This window comes from Strix uralensis, chromosome 5, assembly GCF_047716275.1.
Source record: "Strix uralensis isolate ZFMK-TIS-50842 chromosome 5, bStrUra1, whole genome shotgun sequence".
NCBI classification, from domain to species: Eukaryota; Metazoa; Chordata; class Aves; order Strigiformes; family Strigidae; genus Strix; species Strix uralensis.
In genome coordinates, this window is record NC_133976.1 from 72,536,337 (window position 1) to 72,556,380 (window position 20,044).

General features: G+C 49.0%; 1 protein-coding gene across 5 annotated transcripts; it reads left to right on the top strand.

Annotated features, from left to right (window-relative positions):
- Window positions 1-6,967: 6,967 nt before the first annotated feature.
- On the top strand, window positions 6,968-19,545 carry LOC141944651 (uncharacterized). Of its 5 annotated transcripts, none has more exons than XM_074871594.1 (4): window positions 6,968-7,066; window positions 15,638-15,744; window positions 16,101-16,315; window positions 17,002-19,545. In XM_074871594.1, exon 4 carries the CDS (start codon window positions 17,013-17,015, stop codon window positions 18,432-18,434), a length of 1,422 nt encoding a protein of 473 aa, XP_074727695.1. In that variant the 5' UTR covers window positions 6,968-7,066; window positions 15,638-15,744; window positions 16,101-16,315; window positions 17,002-17,012; the 3' UTR covers window positions 18,435-19,545. The 5 variants fall into 5 exon arrangements, with proteins under 5 accessions (XP_074727695.1, XP_074727694.1, XP_074727693.1 ...); XM_074871593.1 differs by having other exon boundaries at window positions 16,171-16,315; window positions 16,999-19,545; XM_074871592.1 differs by having other exon boundaries at window positions 16,171-16,315.
- The last annotated feature ends 499 nt before the right edge of the window (window positions 19,546-20,044 follow it).

Below are 20,044 nucleotides of genomic sequence, written 5' to 3' on the forward strand. Positions count from 1 at the left end.
CTCGGGGACAAGGAGACTAAAAGGGCTGTAAAGAAGATGACATTGCCTCTTTCAGAGGAGCAGTGAGAGCAGGCCTAAGCAAGTTAGGCACAGATGTATATACTAGCCCTGGTCTTACACTCTTTTTTATATATTTAGTTTATTATAGCTGCTGGAAACAAAGAGCCAATATTGGGTTTGAAAACATGACTTATATAAGATAAAGGAACCCAGAAATACAGTGCACATAAATATGAGAAAAGGGAATTGCTTGCTCTCAGAAATGTGGAATAAATTTGCAGAGGCACAGTAAAAGATGAGCGATTATAAAAAGGCATTAGGGCTGCCACTGTAAAGGAGTCGGGGAATTACACAGCAAGCTCACATTACCAATTCAAACTGGAGTTTGCTGTAAAGAATGGCATGGTCTTTAGAGGTAAAAGAATAGCAGTGCAAAGTGCATTGAAATCTGATATTCTTTGGAGAATTCAGCAGGCTCATATGGGTATAGAAAAATGTAAATGGTAAGCATAAGCTATGTACATGTAGCGGCTTCATAAAAACTCAGAGATAAAGAAAATTGTAAAAATGAGCTATTTCTTAAAAATATCAACCTAGAAAAGAATACAACTCATGCTGATAGATCAGGACATATTACAGCCAAGTGTAGATATATTTACACTTTGCTTTTCTGGCAAAGACTACACTGCAGTGTTGGATCATTATTTGCATTTCCCTGTGGTTGTGCTATAGGGATTCTAGCATTAAAGCATTTCATAATGCCCATCATATCTGCATTTGCCAGGCAGAGGAGCACAGAAGGGGGCTGAGTAATGAACTGTGGTTCAAAGAACAGGATTTTCAACCATTTTCAAGGGCTGACAGGGGAGATTCCACCATGTAACATCTAGTCCCAGATATCCTGTATTGAAAGGTCTACTGAAAAATGGAATTAAGATACTTGAGATTTCTTAAAAAAGCTCCTGGACCTGAGAGAGATTCTTCTGCTGCTGAGCTTGAGAGACTGTCTTTAAAACACAGTCAGTCTCCCTTTATTTTAAGAGGTGGTTGAGAATAAGTCTTACTTGTACAGGACTAATCTGGGTGCTTATAAATACGGTTGAAGATATGCAAGAGTCATATTATTTCATGAGGAACAAGGATACTAAAATGCAAGGAGACACAGCCTGCATACAAAACCAAGACTTTGTGGACTCACAGAGCTCTGCCTGCCTAGGAGATTGCTTCTCTCTCCTTCAGAGTACAAATGCCTGAAGGACAGGCTTTGGGGAGACAAGAAGAATATGGAGATGAAGCCTTGGCAAGTAGCATCTGAAAAAGCTCTACTGAAATCAAGCAGAAATCAGTAGGAGCTCCTGAAAGACATTTTTCATGCTGTTAGAGCAGCTAATGTAATTTTATTTTTTATTACTTGTAAGAACCATAGCAGAAAAAAAAAAAAAATAAGAAGGAGGTGTAATATGTACTATTATTAAGAGGATCAGTGAGAACTGGCCTGAGAGGATCAGACTTGAGAGAAACTGGGGCAGAGAGGCCCATTCTGGTACTTACACTTGCCTACTGTATTATACACTTGTATTAACTTTCCCTACCGTAAACCCTACTTAAGGTCTGCCTCCCAAGGAACACAAAAACTACTGAAATGGCATTTTGAACTTGTATGGTTGGGTGCTCTTGGTCTGGGGTTTTTTTGTTGTTTTTCTTTTTTTTAAGCTGTGGTTCAAAGGTTTCTTTCCTGGTCATTCCTACTTCCAGGACTCCCACCTCTCTGCCCACACAGCTCAAAGGACCAACATAGCTCTCCCACAGAGACAAGTCACTGCTGGGGGTTGCTGAAGCAAGTGGACATGGTGGGCAGGCAAGCTCTGGAAGGAGCAGGTAGGAGTTGAGTTGGGTTGTATACAGCACCGGTGTGTTGTCTTGGTAAAATGTTCTTGGACCAATGTTTTGAATTCTGTGGTAAGGTGTTAGGGTACAAAAGTCTTAGTAAACAGCCTGCTTACTGTAACGCTGGAAGTACATTTAAATTTAGCCTGATTTTGCTGTGTCATCTTCGGCTGTGACTGAATGGTGGCTTTGTTTATAACACCTGTTTTCATGTACCAGTAAAGCAGCTCATGCGGAGGTGACGTTCGGGAGAGACAGGGTGAGTGTTTCTGGATGGGGGGCAGAAGGAATTTAATGAGGATTCTCATTGTCAGAAAATTGAATGCCAAGTGTGTACTGAACCTGGTGAGACTTCAGCAGCATCTCTTATCTTATTTCACTTTGGAGAACCTCTTCAGAGAAAAGAAACTATGTCCATTTGTACCAGACTGTATTTTGGGGAAATACACTCAAAGGGTACCTTTGTTTGCTAGTGGCCATAAACTCCATAAACTCCATGGGCACTGTGTTGTATCAGAGCAAAATGGGGATAAATGGAGTTTTTGCCATGTTAGCTGTGAAACTCCACTAGAGTGTTCAACTCCCCCTTCTGTCTTGTGGCTTCTTTTCCTTAGTTTTGGAGTGGTTGTGTTGTAATGTTGAAGGTACCCATCACACCTCCATGTGGGGCCTCAGGAACTATGCCCTGCCTGCTTGTCAGTTGTTTGTAAGCTTTATAAGGACAGCTGCACTTCACAGATGTGAATACTCCAAAAGAATTTTTTTTTTTCCCCCTCTTCCTTGCTGCCCTCTTGCACTTAATGTTTTTCTGCAACACCTTTAGGAGACTTACAGCATGTACCTCTGTGTGTCATATTCCTCCTACAAACAGCTTACTGACTGCTTGCTGGAGACAACATGCTTGACTAGGTGGACCTTTGCATTTGAGACTTGGCCTCGTACCTTTTCATCCTTAAGATGACAAAAATAATTTTGTAGGTTACAGTTATATGTGAATATAAATCACAGGTCTTTGGATTGACTGCCGTTGTGTTGACAGGTTGCCTTTCAGCACCATTTTCTCCCATGTGTTTGACTTCAGAGTCATGCATGTAGGTGTTCGCTAGGAAGAACCGCTGCCTAGTTGGCTGCTAACAGTTGTATAATCAGGGATCCATGGTCACCGAGCAGCAGAATAGGAATGCCTCATAGACGTCAGAGATTTACTTTTCTATTACTTGTGAAAGTAAAAAGACTCCTCAGCTACATAAATGAAAGTTAGGAAAAACAAGCTTGTTTATTTTAAGGTTAGAAAAAAATAAATCTTTCTTCCAGTCCTCAAAGCATTGCTCTGGGGGCAGAATAAGGTCTTTGGGACACTTCTTACTGTGTATTTCAGAATGTTTTAGTGCTTTGTTTTCTTTGAAAGTTACCTGCAAAGAAGCCTGTTTCTTGTTGCTTCTTCCACGTATCTCTTGGTTTTCTGAAAATATCTCAAGTAACATACCTGTAATTACAAAGGCAGATTTTGTTTGCTTTGAAAGCCTGTGCCTAATGGGCAAACAAGTAATTAAGATTTCCAAACAACTGTAGCCAACTTTAGCCACAAAACTGTTCATTTCAGAGGGAGTTGGAGTAATTGATTCAACTTTAGTCTGCTTTGAAAAACTTAAACAGTTGTTTCAGAATACTGGCAAAAAGTGAAAATTAAATTGGACTCACTGAATTGGGAATTGTTGATTCTGGTTTCATGTTTGAGTTTTCAGAGTTATTTGAGGTACTCCTTTCTAATATTATAGTGGGCTGGGCCTTTTCACCTCTTAATTAGCAAAGAAGATTTTTTTTAAGGACTTGAGTCCTTAACCGAAGAAATATGCTTTTAAGACGTGTGAGACTGACAAAGATCATAACCGTCAAGGAAACTAGAAAATAGTGACCCTATTGCCACTTAGATTAAAAAGGAAAATGAGGGTGAGAAATTGTATGGCGAGACTGTGAAATAGAGTCTGAGGACACTGATCTGGACATTTTTGTGCAGTCACAAAGCATCAAAGCAATGCTTGTTAAGCTTTTTCATTGATTCCAGTTTCCTTTACATTTAAATTGAAATGTGTAATGTTTCCTTCTTTTTCATTACTGTATAGTGTAATACAGTTGCTGTTGCTATTAACCTTCAGGCAGACAGAAAATCAGTGAAGGTTGAGGTCTGATACACTTTTAACTGGAAATAATAGCCCTTGCCCTCAGTTTCAGAGAAAATATTGTAAGACCTGATGATAGAGGTAGTGGGAACGAGAGGTAATGTGGCTCAGAAAACTAATTTTCTGTTGTCTGATGGTGAGCTCTACGTTTTTGGCCACAGATGTCTTATGGTGCAGGGGAAAGAGTTAGAGAAAGCAGAGATATTTAAACCCCTACAAATGCTTAATGTTCCATAAATGGCATGTGGAGAAAGCATGATGGTAGCTGCTCTTGAATCCCCAGTGAAGAAAATCTCTGCCTGGTGCAACCAGTTGCTACCTGTGCAGGGGATGGAACAGCTGAGGATTGATAAAGATGTCATTAAACCTGCTTTGTTGGGCTGCACTCCAGTGGGACCTGAGGTTACATGCCCCCGGTGGGACTGCTGTCAGAAATTGTGTTGAAAAGATGTGGAGACATCTTCTGCCCAAACGGGTGGTGAAATTTATTACAGAGTGAGTTCGGTAGGTCTTTACATTCGTTTGTAGACAGCAGCATCTGTGGGGAAAGAGGTGGGATTTCATGGGGCTAGTGAGTGGGATGACTTGTATTTTCACAATTTCTGCTTTCATGTATGCCTGCAGTGTCGTTCAAGTCATATGGATAATGTCTGTGGAAGGGATCCACTATACTGGGCTGCTGAAGATATAGCTGCCAAAAAAATGGGGCAACTGATTTAGTATGAAACCAGGTTTACAGGACATGCTGGGGCAACAGGTGAACAGCAACAGGTAGGACCATCAGGTTACGTCCTATTTTGAGTTTAGTTACATCCTATTTTGAGTTTAAAACCAGAGGTTTTCTGAGTGATGTTTAAACTAGTCAAGGACATGTAGCTAATGTCCTGGTATTACTTTAAAAAATTCAGCTGACAGTTCTACTTAAAATGCAAGCCAGTGAAGTACAGGATACTCACTGAGGTATGCTCTCAGAAGGCAGAAAACAACATGCCAGTGAAAGGAAAAACCGTAGATAAGGTGGAAGATTGCAGCAGAGGCCATGGGTGATAACTGGGCTTGGGCTCATAAATCATGTGGCAAACTCTGATAATACCAATGCTCTTACTGTGGAATACTGACTAGCACAAAGTAATAAGTGACAATTCAGCTGTTTCATAATTTGCTTTTGATACAAATGGTTGTTGAAACAGATTTTTCCCACGTCCCTTCGAGTTTGTTATCAGAGCTGTGCTGCACGTGGCCTTCTGCAGCACTCTCTACAATAAAAGGCAGAGGAGATCTCGCTCTGACTGCCCATCAGAAATGCCTCCCCTTCCCTCCTTTACCTCTGACTATTTGGACCTATGCTCTGGTAGCTGGACTTTTTGCACAACTGGTTTGGTTTTCCCCACCAGTGGTATTAATTGTACTTGCCTGGCCTACAAGGGAGAGTGTCTTCTTCAAAGGAAAGGCAGAGGAAGCTGGGGCAGGGCTCATGAGAAAGAATGTGCAACCTGTGCAAAGTCCTTCCCTCTGCAAAGGGAAGGCTGCAAAGTCTAGATTTGCTCAAGCTCCACGTCTGTCTAATACCTTTGGAGTCAGCAACTGCATTGCTCAGGCCAGACTTCGTATTTAGGAATAACCCCATTCCCTCTGCCTTTGGAAATGTTATCCACGGGTAGGAAGGGAAGACAGTGGGGCTCTTGTTGTTAAGGTGGAGACGAGAATCCTCTTTAGTGTTGCTGAGGGCAATTAGAAATAACGAAATGGCTCAGTATTTACCAAGTTCCTGAATCATAATTTTCTTGAAATCACCTCTGGGGCATGTTGTTGTTCTCTGCTTGTGTGATTAGTGCTTTTCTATCATCTCCCAAGATCAGGAGACTTCCACAGGAAGTTAGCAAACCATCCATAGGCCACTGAGAAGCCAGTTGCCCCCTGAAGAATGGAGGGCTTGGTAAACACTTTCCCACCATTCTTCTCAAAAGCCAGTAGAAATATTTTAGTCATTGCTAGAAACTCATCACCACATACTTCAGCCCCTTACTCACTGCTGTATTTCATTCAAAGGGAACAGCCATTCCTGCATTTCCTTGGGGAAAAAATATCTGTGCTGCAGCAGCACTTGCAGGATGTACAGGAACAGGCTGATTTTGCCTAGGGTGGACGGACCCCTTCCTGTGGCACAAGATGTAAGTGTGCGCCCTGGGATGTGTTACGCTGTACCCCAACAGCACAAGATGCTCTGGTGACCAGCATCTCAGACAACCTTTAGGCACAGCAGCAGAGTGAGGCCTCCACTCACCTGGAGGAAAGTGTCCCCAAGGAAGAAAATACCATCCTGTCACCAAGAGTTTGTGACAGAAAGCAGCTCTAGGCTCTAGCTTTAGCATTGGTGCTTCCCTGAAACAGCCAGTGCTGGGAATCACGGGCAAGGAGCACTGAAAATTCCGGGGCACGGCTCCCTGGGGGACTCGTTGTTGCTGCCTGTCTGGAGAGGTACCAGATGTGACCCGAGCTATTCCAGCACGGGAGCTGACGGTGCTCTCACCTCTGGCGAGTCCCTCGTTCCTAACGGGACCCAAATCCGCGCCGAGGCCCCCCTTTCACCCGTTCCTCCCCCCTCCCCCACTTCGGGGAGGGCCCCCAACCCCCGCGGGTGACAGTGACCTCGCTGGCCTGGCCGGGCCCCGCAGCCCCCGGAGGCGGGTCCCCGCTCCCCCCGCCGCCCTTTCGCACGGCAGCGAGCGGCAGCTTCCCCCGCGGCCGCCCCGGAGACATCCCCCCACCCCAGCCCCGGCGGAGGCGGCGGGGCCGCGCCCGGCGCAGACAAGGGGTTAACACCAGCGAGCGGAGCCGAGCGGAGCGGAGCGGAGCCGAGCCCAGCCGCCCCTCGCACCGCGGCCCCGCAGCGCCGCCGCCCGGCCCCGCCGACCCCCGCCTCCCCGCCGCCGCCGCCGCCGCTGCCCCCGCCTCGGCCCCGGCCCGCCGCCGCCGCCGCGCACATGGCCGCGGCCCCGGTAAGTCCGCCGGGGGAAGCGCGGCTCCTCCGTGCCCGCCGCAACAAAAGCGGGACGGCACCGGGGCGGCGGGGGCCGGGCCGGGCGAGCGGAGCCCCGCGAAGTAACGGGCCGGGAGCGCGGGGGCTCTCCCGAGGCGGCCGCCGCGCTGGGAAACGACGCGACATTGTCGAGGCGCCCAGGGAAGCCGGGGCGGGCGGGGACCGCAGGGGCTGCCGCGCTGGGTCGGGGCCGGCGGGGCGGGCAGGTGGCGGCGGGCACGGCCGGTGAGGGGCGGGCGGGGGCTGCCGCGGGCCAGCGGCTCCCCGCGGCCTTCGGCCCCCGCTGCCCCCACCCTCCCGCTGGGAGGGCGGCCCAAGGGAGGCCCGGGGGCCGCGGCGTCGTGGAGGGCCTGGCCGGAGCCACCCGGTGAGGAGTCTCTAGCGTTTGGCTCGCTGAGGCCGAATCTGGCAACCCCACGTGTGTACCAACCCGTGCGTGGGCTGCCAGCCAGGACCCGAGGGCGGTGATGGCAAGTAAGGCTGCTGCGAGAAATGCCCCGGCGGTGCCTCGCTGCTGGGGCCGCAGGAGCTGTCACTGCCAGGCGGCTGGAGGGGACACGACGCCCTGGTGCTTCAGGCAGGGATCTGGCAGCTTTGGGTTCTCTCGAGGGAGAAGCAGAGGCGCTGGTGTGGCAGCGAGGCCCGGGCAGCGCGCCTTTTGTCAGGATCCCACCCAGTCAGGACTATGCCCTGGGCACTCCTCCATGGAAGCAAGCAAACACTCGTGTTCAAGGGCTTGCATGTTTCCCGGGTGTGACCTGCCTTCAGCCTTGGGAGAGATTATGCTTCCCAGGACGAATGGAGGACCTGTAATTTTGAGATCTTCTTCTAAGGAGCTCTTCTAAGGACTTCCTTCAGTGGGTAGGGACGGAGCCTATATTCGCTTAGTTGTGTTTGTGTCACTTAGGCAGTGTAAAGGGAACGGACATCCCAACCCACTCCACAGGCATGTGCTTGGCGTGGTGCATCCTTGAGGAGAGCTGCCTTTGGCCCCTTTCTCCTCATAGCCCTCGGTGGAATAGCTTACAAGAAGGCCTGCCAGAGGAAAGGTGAATAGGGGACTCTTACTTTAACGGTGGTCTCCTGAAAGCCGAAACCAACCAATGGAGTTTAGAGTAGGTTTGAGGCAGCTCTAAACTCATTCTGAGTAGAGATCCAGAAAACCAGAGCTGGTTCCTGAAGTTCCCGCTCTGCCTTTAGCAGCAAGTGCTGGCTCCAGATGGCTTCACATGGTTTTACTTACAGGTATGTCCAGTGTTTATAAAAGGAACAGCGCTTCAGCCAAAGTTCCCATAAATCAGACTCCCTGATTTTCTGAGACAAGAGGAGGTTCTTAATATGAATGTTTATCCTGTGTGTTTCATAGCATCATTTCAGAGGTAGATAACAACCATGTGCAAACACCAATACAAGGAGAATGCTAAACCAGCAGTTCCCTTGCAGGGTAAGGCCTTCCTGCATCCCTTGTGTATGTACGTATGTATCTATATTTACACACATACTTCCAAAGAAGATTCTTCTCTTAATGCTTCTGAGCAGAAACACCTATATTTGATGAAGAAAGGCCAGCGTTCTCACATGACTTTGATTGAATCATACAACAAACCCCATCGCTGCCCAGGACAGAGAGCTAGTCATGGTAGCACAACCACAAGCAGGAAATATTAATTATTTTTCCATCTTGGTTTGTTTGAAAATACCTGTCTCCCAAATTGAAAAATAGCAAGTGAATAGTTTGGTGGGAGGGGACAGTATCTCTTCAATACAGTTATTTCCAAGAGGATAACATCTTTCTTTTTGAATCATGAGCAATACCATTTGACATGCCATGGGTTTTCCTATGCACTTGGAAAAGATGGCTTTTCCCCTTGTTTCCCACACTGTTGGCCTGGGGAAACATTGTCGACCTTGACGATACCTCAGGCCTAGGAAGGAGGACTCCACTTGCTTCCATCTTCCCACACGTCCCCTCTGAGGCAGCATATCTGACTCAACGCCATGTAGAAAAGCCACAATGGTTGATCCTCCTCTGCTGCTCACTTCTCTTGTCTGCGCCCTGTATCAGTGCTGGTTGCCGACTGAGACACGTTTGCATTGTTCAGGGCCACCAGCAGCTTCAGGGCAGCAGCCTGCAACTCTTCCTCTCCCAGTGCCTTCCCCATGGTCAACAACCACTGAAATGTCTGCAGTGAACTCTGCACATGGGTATCTTGTAGCCTCAGCAGGAGATCCTGGATGTCACTGGTGGGCAGCTGTCCTTTCTGCTGGTTACTGGCTGTCACCTCCATGGCATGTGGGTCAGAAGGATTTAGTTGCATGTTCCTTGACTCAGGTAAGGAGGTGGGGATCACAGCTACTTCTGTGTCAGGGATGGAGTGGGCTGGCTGGGCAGTTGTGGGAGATGTGGGAAAAGGGGACTGGGGACTGAAGATGCCAGACAACATGGCATCACTGTTCATGGTCATGTCGTTGAAGGCTCGTGTGCTGCCCAGCTCGGCTTTGGTCTCTCCTGGGCAGGCACTCCTCTGTGAAGGAGAAAACACACCTCTGTAGAGCCAGTGGGATTCAGGAGCAAGCACCTAGCCACCCCCCTGTTCTGTGGGGCTAGCACTCACTGCACAATTCCATCATTCCCACTCCCTACAAAGATGAGCCCAAGAAAGGAAAGAAACCTTCTTCTCCTTTCCTTATCAAGTCTCCCCATAAGTCTCTTCTTGTGACACCCACTTGTTTTTCTCTTTACTTTCCTTCTCTTCTAGCCTGCATGAACCACCCTTTCTCCTGTGGTACCCTAGGTTGTCTCAACTTGGTTGGGAATGAGAGCTGGAGATAAGGACTGAGGTGGTCCTCAAAGGTTCTTTTTCTTCAGGAATACCTTCCGCAAAGTCTCCTTTTTGGCAAGTGGCTGCAGGTGCCATCTGTGTGAGCTAGTCAGCTTGGTGCGAGTGTCACTTGGAAGGTGGGCTGCCCATGGCTCTCTTCTATCTTCCCTATCTTTTAGCCTCCTGTTTTCCCACTTCCTCATTTTCAAGGCTCTCCCTTTTCCCTGGTCATTGCCCAGAGCACAGCATGATCTTCAGGAAATAGCTAAATAACTCACCTTAATGAAATACTTTTTCCTAGTACAGCGATAAAAAGAAAAGGCGCAGAAGTCAGAGAAGAAAGGAGTTCCTGGCAGTTCAGAGCATATGGGCCCTAGAAAGAGTCAAATAAAGACACAGACTCAGTGATAAACTCCAGGGCTGGGGTCCCACCAGCCCTCAGCAATAACCTCACTGTCTAATGACATCCCTTCATGAAAACCCCCATGCCATTCGGGTGCCTCCCTGAACCTTGGTGAGAAACTCCACCGCTTCATGGTCATCTCCATGACCCAAGGTGTGAGAGGAGGCTGGTCCCAGGGACACGTTTGGATGCAATCAAGTGTGAGAGAGGATGCTCACGAGCAGATGTCTTCTCCTCACCACAGGGTCGCTACCCACCCCTCTCCCCCACCAGCTCATGAGTCTCTGTCCCCTCCCAGCGATTGGGTCCAGTGCTGGCTGTGCAGGACCCCCATCCATCTGCCTGCCCTGGGGAGTCACAGTTGGCTTTACCCTCAGGGATGACTCCATGGTTTTCGTACTTGTCCAGCGTCTGGACCAGGGGGTTCTGGCAGCCATACAGTGCACGAAGGAGGCAGGCAGTGCTGGCACCACGGGCAGCCCGGAGGGACCTGAAGAACTGGCGGTACTCCTGGTCAGAGAGTGGCGTTCCTGGCTGCTGCGCTTTCACGCCCCAGGGGCCAGCTGTGCAGCCCCAACCCAAGAGCACTGGTGAAAAATAAAATGCAGAGAGTCAGAGGGAGAAAGGAATGCTAACCATGGCACACTCAGAAGAGCCTGAAGGCTGAACCCAGATCTCTGTTGCTTTCTCTGGATGCACATGGGAAATGCAGGCTCAAGATGCGGGGTCTAGACCTGGGGGAAACCTGCTCTGCCCATGTTGAAAGGGGTGTAGTATTTTGGGGACAGTACATGGCTGAGGGACCTTCACCAAAGCTCTGGAGATTCAAATCTTGAACTGGGAGAAATGTCCTGGAAGTCAATGATGAAATTGGGAATGTAGCTCTACTGTCACGGCTGGAGCAAGGAGACTGTTTCCTTTCAAGATTTTAGCCTCTGCAAATTCTCTTCCTCTGGGTAAGTGAGTCCAGACCCCTTGAGTTAATGGAGCATGCCCCAGTGGATGCGTGTATGCCCTTACAATGGTCCAAGTGTTCACTGAACCCTTATGCAAAACTTAAAGCCGGTTCTTCCCTGTAAAGAACATTATGAAAGCTTGTAAAATCAAACCTTTGGAGGTTAGATGAGCCCAAGTAAAAGCTTCATGTGCAATCTTAATTTCATCTCCTCTTGCATGTGCTTTTTATACATTCTTTAAGTACACAGCAGCCTACTCTTTTCTAAAAACTTGGCAGCTCCTTCAGTGTAGAGATTGGACCTGCTCTGTCAGGGAATTGGTTTCCCAGGTTAGGCACTTACTATATTCAGGAGATCTGCCTCATTTCCCACAGCTTGGAAGGTGTATGGAAGAATGAGTCAGGAAGATGCTGGAAGGGCAAGGGTAGTTTTGCGGGTACTCTTTCAACAAGTAGGTTTTATTCCTGGCTGCACCAGAGGCTCCTGCATGATGCTAGGCAAGTACCAGGTTTCTTAGCATGTTATTAATGGCATTTTCCTTACCTTGTGGGCTGCCGTTTATAGGAAGGCTGAGCTCTCTTGCAGTTTTGGAGTCTGCATGTGGTGTATTTTGCTACATTAGCATATCTACTCTGAGAAAACAGAGCTGAGATATCTCAAACTGAGATTCTAAAAGTAGTGGATGTTTTTTGAGTTTAATCCCTCTTTGCCCTCATTTTGCTATTTGCAAAATCACCGTAAACCAATTAATAGCTGTGAAGCTCTAAAACATGGGAGTATGTAAAAAGTTCATGAGGAAATGAGTCATTCTGTCTATAGCAGAGTTCAAATGGGATCAGTAAATAAATCAGAGAGTCAAACACTGAACAATAAGGGTGACATAACATACTGAATAGCTGCTGATTAGAAAGGCAGTGTCCGTCCAGGGACTAAAGAAGCCAAAACCATGTGAAAACAGTGAAGCCAGGTAATTAAAGAGCTGGGTTACTACATCCATGTACAGGGGGAACAAATCTAAGGTTGCAAAATGACTGTGATTCAGGCATGTTCCAAGTTTGACTTTGCAACCTCTGTAAGTCTCTTAACCTATGATGTCTTTGTTTTTCTTTTGGTAAAAACAAAAACTTCCTATGGCCTATATCTTATTAACATCTATGCCATCTTATTAACACCTATGTGTTAAGGTAACATGTAGCATTCTCCCCAAGAGGGCAGCGGGGGTTATCAAGCACTCGGTGTGGCAGGGCACTAGGAGAGGACAGCACCACACTTTGCCAGGTGATTGGGGCGGGGTTGCAGAAAGCAGAGGAATGAGGACACTGGGGGATACAAGACACCCTCACGGTCTCCTGCTAGGATGTGGCCAGAGCAGCCTGGCCTTTCTACCCATTTCTTCCAGCTATATACCTTTCTGTTTGTCTTTAACCAAGGTTCTCTCTCACGCCTCTTTCTCCTGCCTCCCCTGTCACTTCACCTGGCCAGCTCTTCCCTCCAGATCTCTGCCTTTGCATCTGTGTCTGGTTTACACACCCAGCTGACCCTGTCATTACATCGCCAGTCTCCACCTCTGCTCCAGCCTCTGCCCACTGCATCCAGCTCCAAGTGCTCCTCCCCTGCTCCTAGGTCACTCTCTGGCCTGCCTTGATGAATAAAATACCAGCTTCAACAGGTGAAGACTGGCAAAATTTTAAGCACATGAAATCTTTGCACCTGAGGCATTCGAGGGTGCTCCCGTCTCTTTCTCTCACCTCCAGATTGCCAAAGCTGAGGAGCGATGGGGAGGGGTGAAGAGCAGCTGGGTCGGCTGCCCTCTCTCACAACCTGGCTTGAAGGAGAGACATTCACTACTCACCAGACAAAACCAGACAAGCCCACGTGGCCGACATCACACCGTGAGCGGTGTCTGTAACAGCCTAGGGTCCCCTATGCTGCCCAAGGTGTCACCTCTGCTGCTTTGCCCGCCTGCCTTCGTTCTCTTCCTGCCCCTCCGGGTTCGCCCAGGAGAGCTGGGGAGGTGTCATGGATGGTGATGTCATAGAAGACGCCTCTGTTCCCACTGTTCCTTCCACCGCTGCTCCTGCTTCCTCCTGCCCACACCTCTCCCCCTGCTTCCCCTTCTGCCCCACCGCCAGGCCTGTGTGCTGCCCACCACTGGATTTGTGTTGGGGAAGGCAGCAGCGGCTGCCTGCCTGAGGCTGAGTTTGGACACGGGCCACCTCCTGCGGCAGTGGGGTCTGACGTCCTCGCTGTGCCACCGGGTTCAAACTCAGAGAAGGCCTCCATGGAAGATGTTTGGTTTCCCTGAGTTGACATCCATGGTAACTTTCCATTCTCAACACCTCTCCTGTCTCCCGGAGACTCGTGGTCTCAGTGGTGGCTCGCCCACTCCTGGCCAGCCTCGTCCTTCATGGGGAAGCCTCTTTGGGGCTGCTGTCTGTCATCATAGGAGCTCAGAGCAGCCCATCACCTCCTCACATTACAGGTCACCTGTCTCGTTGCTCATTTGGCCTGGTAAGGACCAGGTTACCTCATCAGCCAGGACACTGCTTGGAGACTTGGCTTTGTCCAAACATGGTTGCTCTGGAGACCTGCACCTTGTCCCTGTCTGGTGCTCAGTGGCGTTTCGGGTTTCCCATCTTGTTTAAGACAGATCTTTCCTACCCATCACACAACGTGCTTTTCTGCCATATCCCACAACCTGCCTGGCTCAGCACAGCATCAGCTGTCTTCCTGCATCTGCTTTCTGCCTTCTGTAGGTGCTTGTCCACCATTTTAGGATGCATGTTGACCATGCGCTCGCAGCAGCTCTCGAACGACAGCAGGAAGGGACTGAGCCAGAAGGACATTTCTTTCCTCCTTAAATCAGAAGGATGGTTCAGCAGGGTCAGGCTTACGCACAGAGTGGCACTGCCTCATAGGTGGATGGAGATTGTATGGGGAGGGAGACCTTGGCTTCCTTGCCTTTTACTAGGATCAGAGCCTGCAGCTGCTGCCTGCTGCCAGGAGGAGTGGAAACACCCTCTCCCCAAGGGGTGATCCCACCGAATCCACTGTGGAGGAGGCGGTGTGGAGCAGGAAGGACGTGACTCCAGGCTGAGGCAGAGCCAACAAAATGTCAGATCTCCATTTTATCAGGGGCCTCCTTTTTTTGTGGTGTCCTTATGCAGGTGAGGAAATCTTCCCTCTGTCCTCAGGAGGGCATGGCAACTGTCACAATACCCTCCTCTGGTACACCACTGAGCAGCCAGTTCTCATTTTGACAGGAGAAGATGCTGGTTTACATTTCTTTTTCTTATGAACACCCAGTCATGAGAAATTTTACACTTGTTCCTAGTGGCATGGTGGGAATCCACGTGACCAAAACAGTGCAACACCATTGCAGAGCTGGCATTCACATGTGCAGTTTTAAAGCATTTTCTTTCTGTAACCTGTACATTTCTAGGATGTTACTGAGCCCTCAGCATCTTAAAATGCCTCTGTACAAATACCACTGCACAAATGTAGTGCTAAATGGGTGACCTAATTTTCTATCCCACAAACCCCACTCCCGCGCAGCATACTTCTGTCTGAAAAGAGATCCTTGAAAAGTGGGATTGTGTGTTGGCTGACTAAATCATCTCGGTGTTCATGCATAAACAGGTGTGTGTGTCTGTTTTTTTCTGCTCACTGCCAGCCCTGTAAACCCCATCTGGAACAAGGCAGCCAAATTGCGATTTTTCTGGAGCACAGGAAAGGAAATTCTGCCTTCGGACTGCTCCTGTCAATAATGTGTGAGCAGACCAAAATCTCTTCTCTCGCCCAGACCAGTGCGTACCTAGCTGAGCCACTGAGAGCAACCAAGCAAAATACTCCTTTGGTAAAGGCAATAAATGGGATGCCAGACAGACACAGAAAGCAGCCCAGTTTGAAGGTGGCTTTTTTTCTTCCATCTGCAGAACAGAACTGCATTAACTGTATTATGTTCTCATTTAGTTCACTAGGAAGAAAGATGATGGAGAGAAAATGGTCTGAGGAATCAGTATTATTCTTACACAAAACCCAGTAGAAGGCATTTTGGTCTGGAAATGCAGCAGGAGGAAAATCCAGACACTTGTGAGAAGGCAGCAAGCTGGCAGGCAACTCTCTGCAGCATGTGTAGTTGAACCTATCTTCACTACATGAGCTGGCCCTGGTTACTGGACCCAAACAGCAGTGTCATGGTATGCGTGGCAGAACAGGCAGTGACCCTGACTCATGTTTCTGGGTGTCATTTTCCTCTGGTTGAGGTTGCTTTCGTCTGCTAAATACTTATTCTCCTGTAATATCACTCTACAACACCACTACACATCTGTTTTCTTTCCTTTGATCAGGATCTGCAGTCCCTGACTTGGCTTTAACCTCCTGGATGGAGTGAAGAGAAACAGCTTTGTGGCCAGAAGCAGCTAAACACCAAGACAGTAGAGAGATTGCTCACAAGGTGAGAAAGTGAATAGAGCATGTCTGGGAAGGGAAGAGCTGAATGCTGAAAATTTGGTGTGTCCTGTGCTGCATGCCCCACTCTCATCCGGCCTGTACTGCTCCTGTACTTTATAAAGATGAAACACACTCCTGGGGTATCTAATATCCTTTCAAAAGGACCCTATCCAAAATGAAATCAAATCCTGTGTATTTTTCAGTGAAGACTATAATCAGAATGTTAGAAGGCATAACTAACGAAAGTGTGGCTTTTTCTTCCTTTCATGCTGACAATATTTTTAATGTTTTTATTGGTCAGTTTGCCTTGAGGTGCATGCCTTGGGCCAGTGCTTTATTTGTACTACAAATGTTTTTCAGCCCTGAGTGTTGTAAACAAAACTTTGGGAATCGGTATAACCAGTGCGATGGTGTCTTCCAAAACATGCAGATCACCTGAAACAAGACCTGAGGGGTTTATCCTGCTGCGTTCACCTCATATTCTGACATCCCACACATAAGAGGACGATGTCAACTGTGTAAGCAGTGCCATCCAGCTAATCGGCTTACCTCACACTCCAGCATACATTTCCAAGGTGTGTTCTCCATATGAGTATAACTAATAAAAAATCAGGAGCCTCTAAATGTTTCAATCTAAATGTTCATTACCGTGCTTGATTAATAAAACAATTTATCTTTCCACTCACTTGCCTATCTGTTCTGTAGACAAAATCTAGATACAATTTGCTGCAGAATATGTAGGCCTTCCTTTTTAAGGAAAAGAGCTATGACTGGAAAGAAGAAAGAAAATAGTCTGCTTGGCAGGACTGGATGTTCCTGTGGCATTGACTGCTTCCTTCCTTGATTAAGCATGGGAATGCTGGAAGAAGAGCAGTGATTCACAGGCAACAGGAGAGAAGCAGCTGCAGTGAGGGTTGTTGAGGAGAGCAGTAATGTTGTTCCTCTAACCTCACTAGACATGGGAACTTTGAGGACAATCAAATGATGGGTTTTGTCCTTTAGGGCTGTAACTTTATGATGGAGGACCCTCTTTGCGATCTGTGCCACAGTGGCTGCTCGTCTTTGGGTCACACTCCTTTCCCGCGCTCCTTGGTCTCGGTGCCCTCACTCTGCCCAGAGAAGATACTGAGGGGCTGGCTCCTGCGCTGTTAGCTAATGGTGGCTGACATGCAGCAGGTCGCTGCAGTTGCCCTGTTTGGACTTCTCCCTCCAAGAAGCAGGGGGGATTATTCATTGCTAGTTCCTCTGTTCACTCCAGCAGGTGACAGGACCATGGACGACACACAGAAGAGCAAGCTTCATCAGGAGAGTCCTGTGAGAGCTGAACTGCATCTATTCCCCTCCAGAAAACTCACAGGAGATACCTTCCAGGATGCCGATCAAAGACAGGACCGCAAGCAGGAGCTGGAGGCAGAAAGTGAGGTGGAGACATCTTTTGGAAAGAGATGGGGAATGGTAACTCCCTGTGGGATGGAAGTCTGGGAATGTGAGGACAGTGGTAGAGCCCACATCAGCAAAGTTATCCTTGCTGGGGACAAGCCAGACCCACCCATGTGTGGGAACAGTGCTATTTGGATTCAGCAGGTGGGAGACAAAACCTACGAGTGTCCCGAGTGTGGGAAGAGCTTCAGCCGGAGCTCGTACCTGAGCCAGCACCAGAGGATCCACCTGGCAGAGAAACCCTTCAGCTGCTCTGAATGTGGGAAGAGCTTCACCCGCAACTCAGACCTTATCAAACACCAGCGGATCCACACCGGTGAGAAGCCCTACCAGTGCAATGAGTGCAAGAAGACCTTCAGCCAGAGATCCAATGTGATCAGGCACCAGCGGACCCACACGGGAGAGAGACACTACCAGTGCAATGAATGTGGGAAGAGCTTCAGCCAGAACTCGCATCTCATCGTCCACCAGCGAAGCCACAAGGGTGAGAAACCCTTTAATTGTCCCCGGTGTGAGAAGAGCTTCAGCGACCGCTCTTCCCTGATTATACACCGGAGAGTTCACACGGGAGAGAAGCCCCACAAGTGCCAGGAGTGCGGGAAGCGTTTCCGGGACAGCTCAGCCATCATTAGGCATCAGAGGATCCACACGGGAGAGAAACCATACGAGTGCACCGAGTGCGGGAAGACCTTCCGGCAGAGCTCCTCGCTGGTGACCCACATGCGAACGCACACGGGCGAGAAGCCCTACAAGTGCCCTGTGTGTGGGAAGGGCTTTAGCCAGAGCTCGGCGCTCACCACTCATCGCCGCATCCATGGGGGAAAGGCCTTGCCCGTGTACCACGGTGGTCTCCTGACCAACCCCTACCAGTGCGCTGAGTGCGGCCGGAGGTGCAGCGACCGCTCCACTCTGGCCAAGCACCAGACTACGCACGCCGAGGAACGGCCCTACATCTGCGTGGAGTGTGGGGACAGCTTCCGGCGGAGCTCGGCTCTCAACGTGCACCTGAGGATCCACCGTGGCGAGAGACCCTACAAATGCGAGGAGTGCGGAAAAACGTTCAGGCACAGCTCAGCCCTCGGTGCCCACCTGAGGATCCACGCAGGAGCCAAGCCCTATGAGTGCGGAGAGTGTGGCAAAAGCTTCCGGAAAAGCTCCACGCTTAAAGTGCATTTGAAAATCCACGCGGCCAAGAAACCTTACAAATGTACGGTGGGTAGGAGAACACTCACTTCCCGCTCACTTCTGCCATAGGGCTGGAGCGGATGTTGGGAGCAGGAAACAAAAGCAGTGTTTGGGGTACCTGAAAAGGGTGGGTGATGAGAACCACGGTGGGAAGAGACTGACTGGAGACATGGTAACTCTGGTATCAGGGCTGGGAGCTTAACCCTAGCAGCACAAAAACCATTAGGAGGTCTGGAAGCAGGGAGATAGTCCTAAGAGCCAAGCACTGGTGGTTTAAGAAGAGTGCTGAGAGCCTAGGGACCGGGCACCAGCTTCTGGGTAAATCGGGGACTGTGAATATGCAGTAGAATAACAACTGGCAGAATCAGGATTGTAAACTAACTTTACAACTAAAGCAAAGATCAAAATAAAAAGTTCCAGGTTGGTTCTGACTCAAAACTTTGGCTTGTTAGACACTGTAGTAGTCTTAGGAACTCTCTTTTTATTACCTTCCCTGATTTTTGATGAATGTAGTAAGTTTACCCAGTGTTTGACAAGGAGCTTCCAATCTTTTGAGTCTAAAACTTTGGAGCTGAACCTCAATCTATTTGTCCTTTCTTCCTTTTTTTCCAAATCTTACATGGGACAATGAATTCCTACCTCTGCACGCAAAGCCTGAGTGACATGATAGCTGAGTAACACAGAACTCTTGTGGCTGTTCCCAGAAAACATGGATGCGCAAGTGTTTCCAGTTGGAACACCGCCCATTACTAGTCTGTGGCAGCTTCTTCCAAATTTGTCCTTGCTGGTTTGAATCACCTTTCAATTTGGGACGTCAACAAAACATGGGCAAAAATGTGGCCTTACCTTATTTAACCAAAAAAATACTTCCCCCCCCGCCCCCCCCCCCCCCCCCCCCGGTGACATGTCCTAGTCTGAACCGGTACATGATGAGTTCCTACTGGTAGTCCAGAGACTGTTTGCAATTTTGTAGTCTTTTTTATGATAAGAGTGCTCTCTAGCTCACTACTGTTTGTAAAGTATTAACATACAAAGTTCAGCATTAACAGTTAGGAATTACTACATTTGCATTTATTACTATACTAATGACTGTATATTACATAAACCTCTTCTATATTGCTATGTTTTATTACTAGCTATGTGTTTCCTTCCTAAATAAAAGCTTTTTTTCTCTGTATAATCCAGTTTTCTGTCCTTCCATACGATGGGAGCGCAATTGCAAAGAGGGCTCAGCCCCACACCGAGCTTGGCGTGGCGAGTGGCTCATCACGGGCCGCCGGAGCAGGCAGGGCAGGACGGAAAGCCGCTGTGGCCGCCCGGCGTGGCCTTCGGCATGCCTGGGCCTGACGGGCGAACACCGTGCCCGGCTCCGGTGCTTCCCGGGCAACAGCTGCCCAGCAGAAAACATTCCGGGCCAGGCGGTACGTGAGGCGGCCCAGCAACACCTGTAACAACACGCGGTCGCAGGAAGCAGGGCTTGGGCCTCTAGAAACAGAAGAACCCGCGTTTTTCCAGGTGTCACGCCAGAGGAAGGGTCATGGCCCGGCGACAGGCCCGGGGGCACGCCGGGCCCACGGGAGCGGGGCGGGGGGGGGGGGCTGCAGCGGAGCGGGACGGCCCCGCTCTGCTGCCGGAGGAGAAGCGCCGGGCAGGGCCGGGCCAGCCGGAGCTGCGGCCTT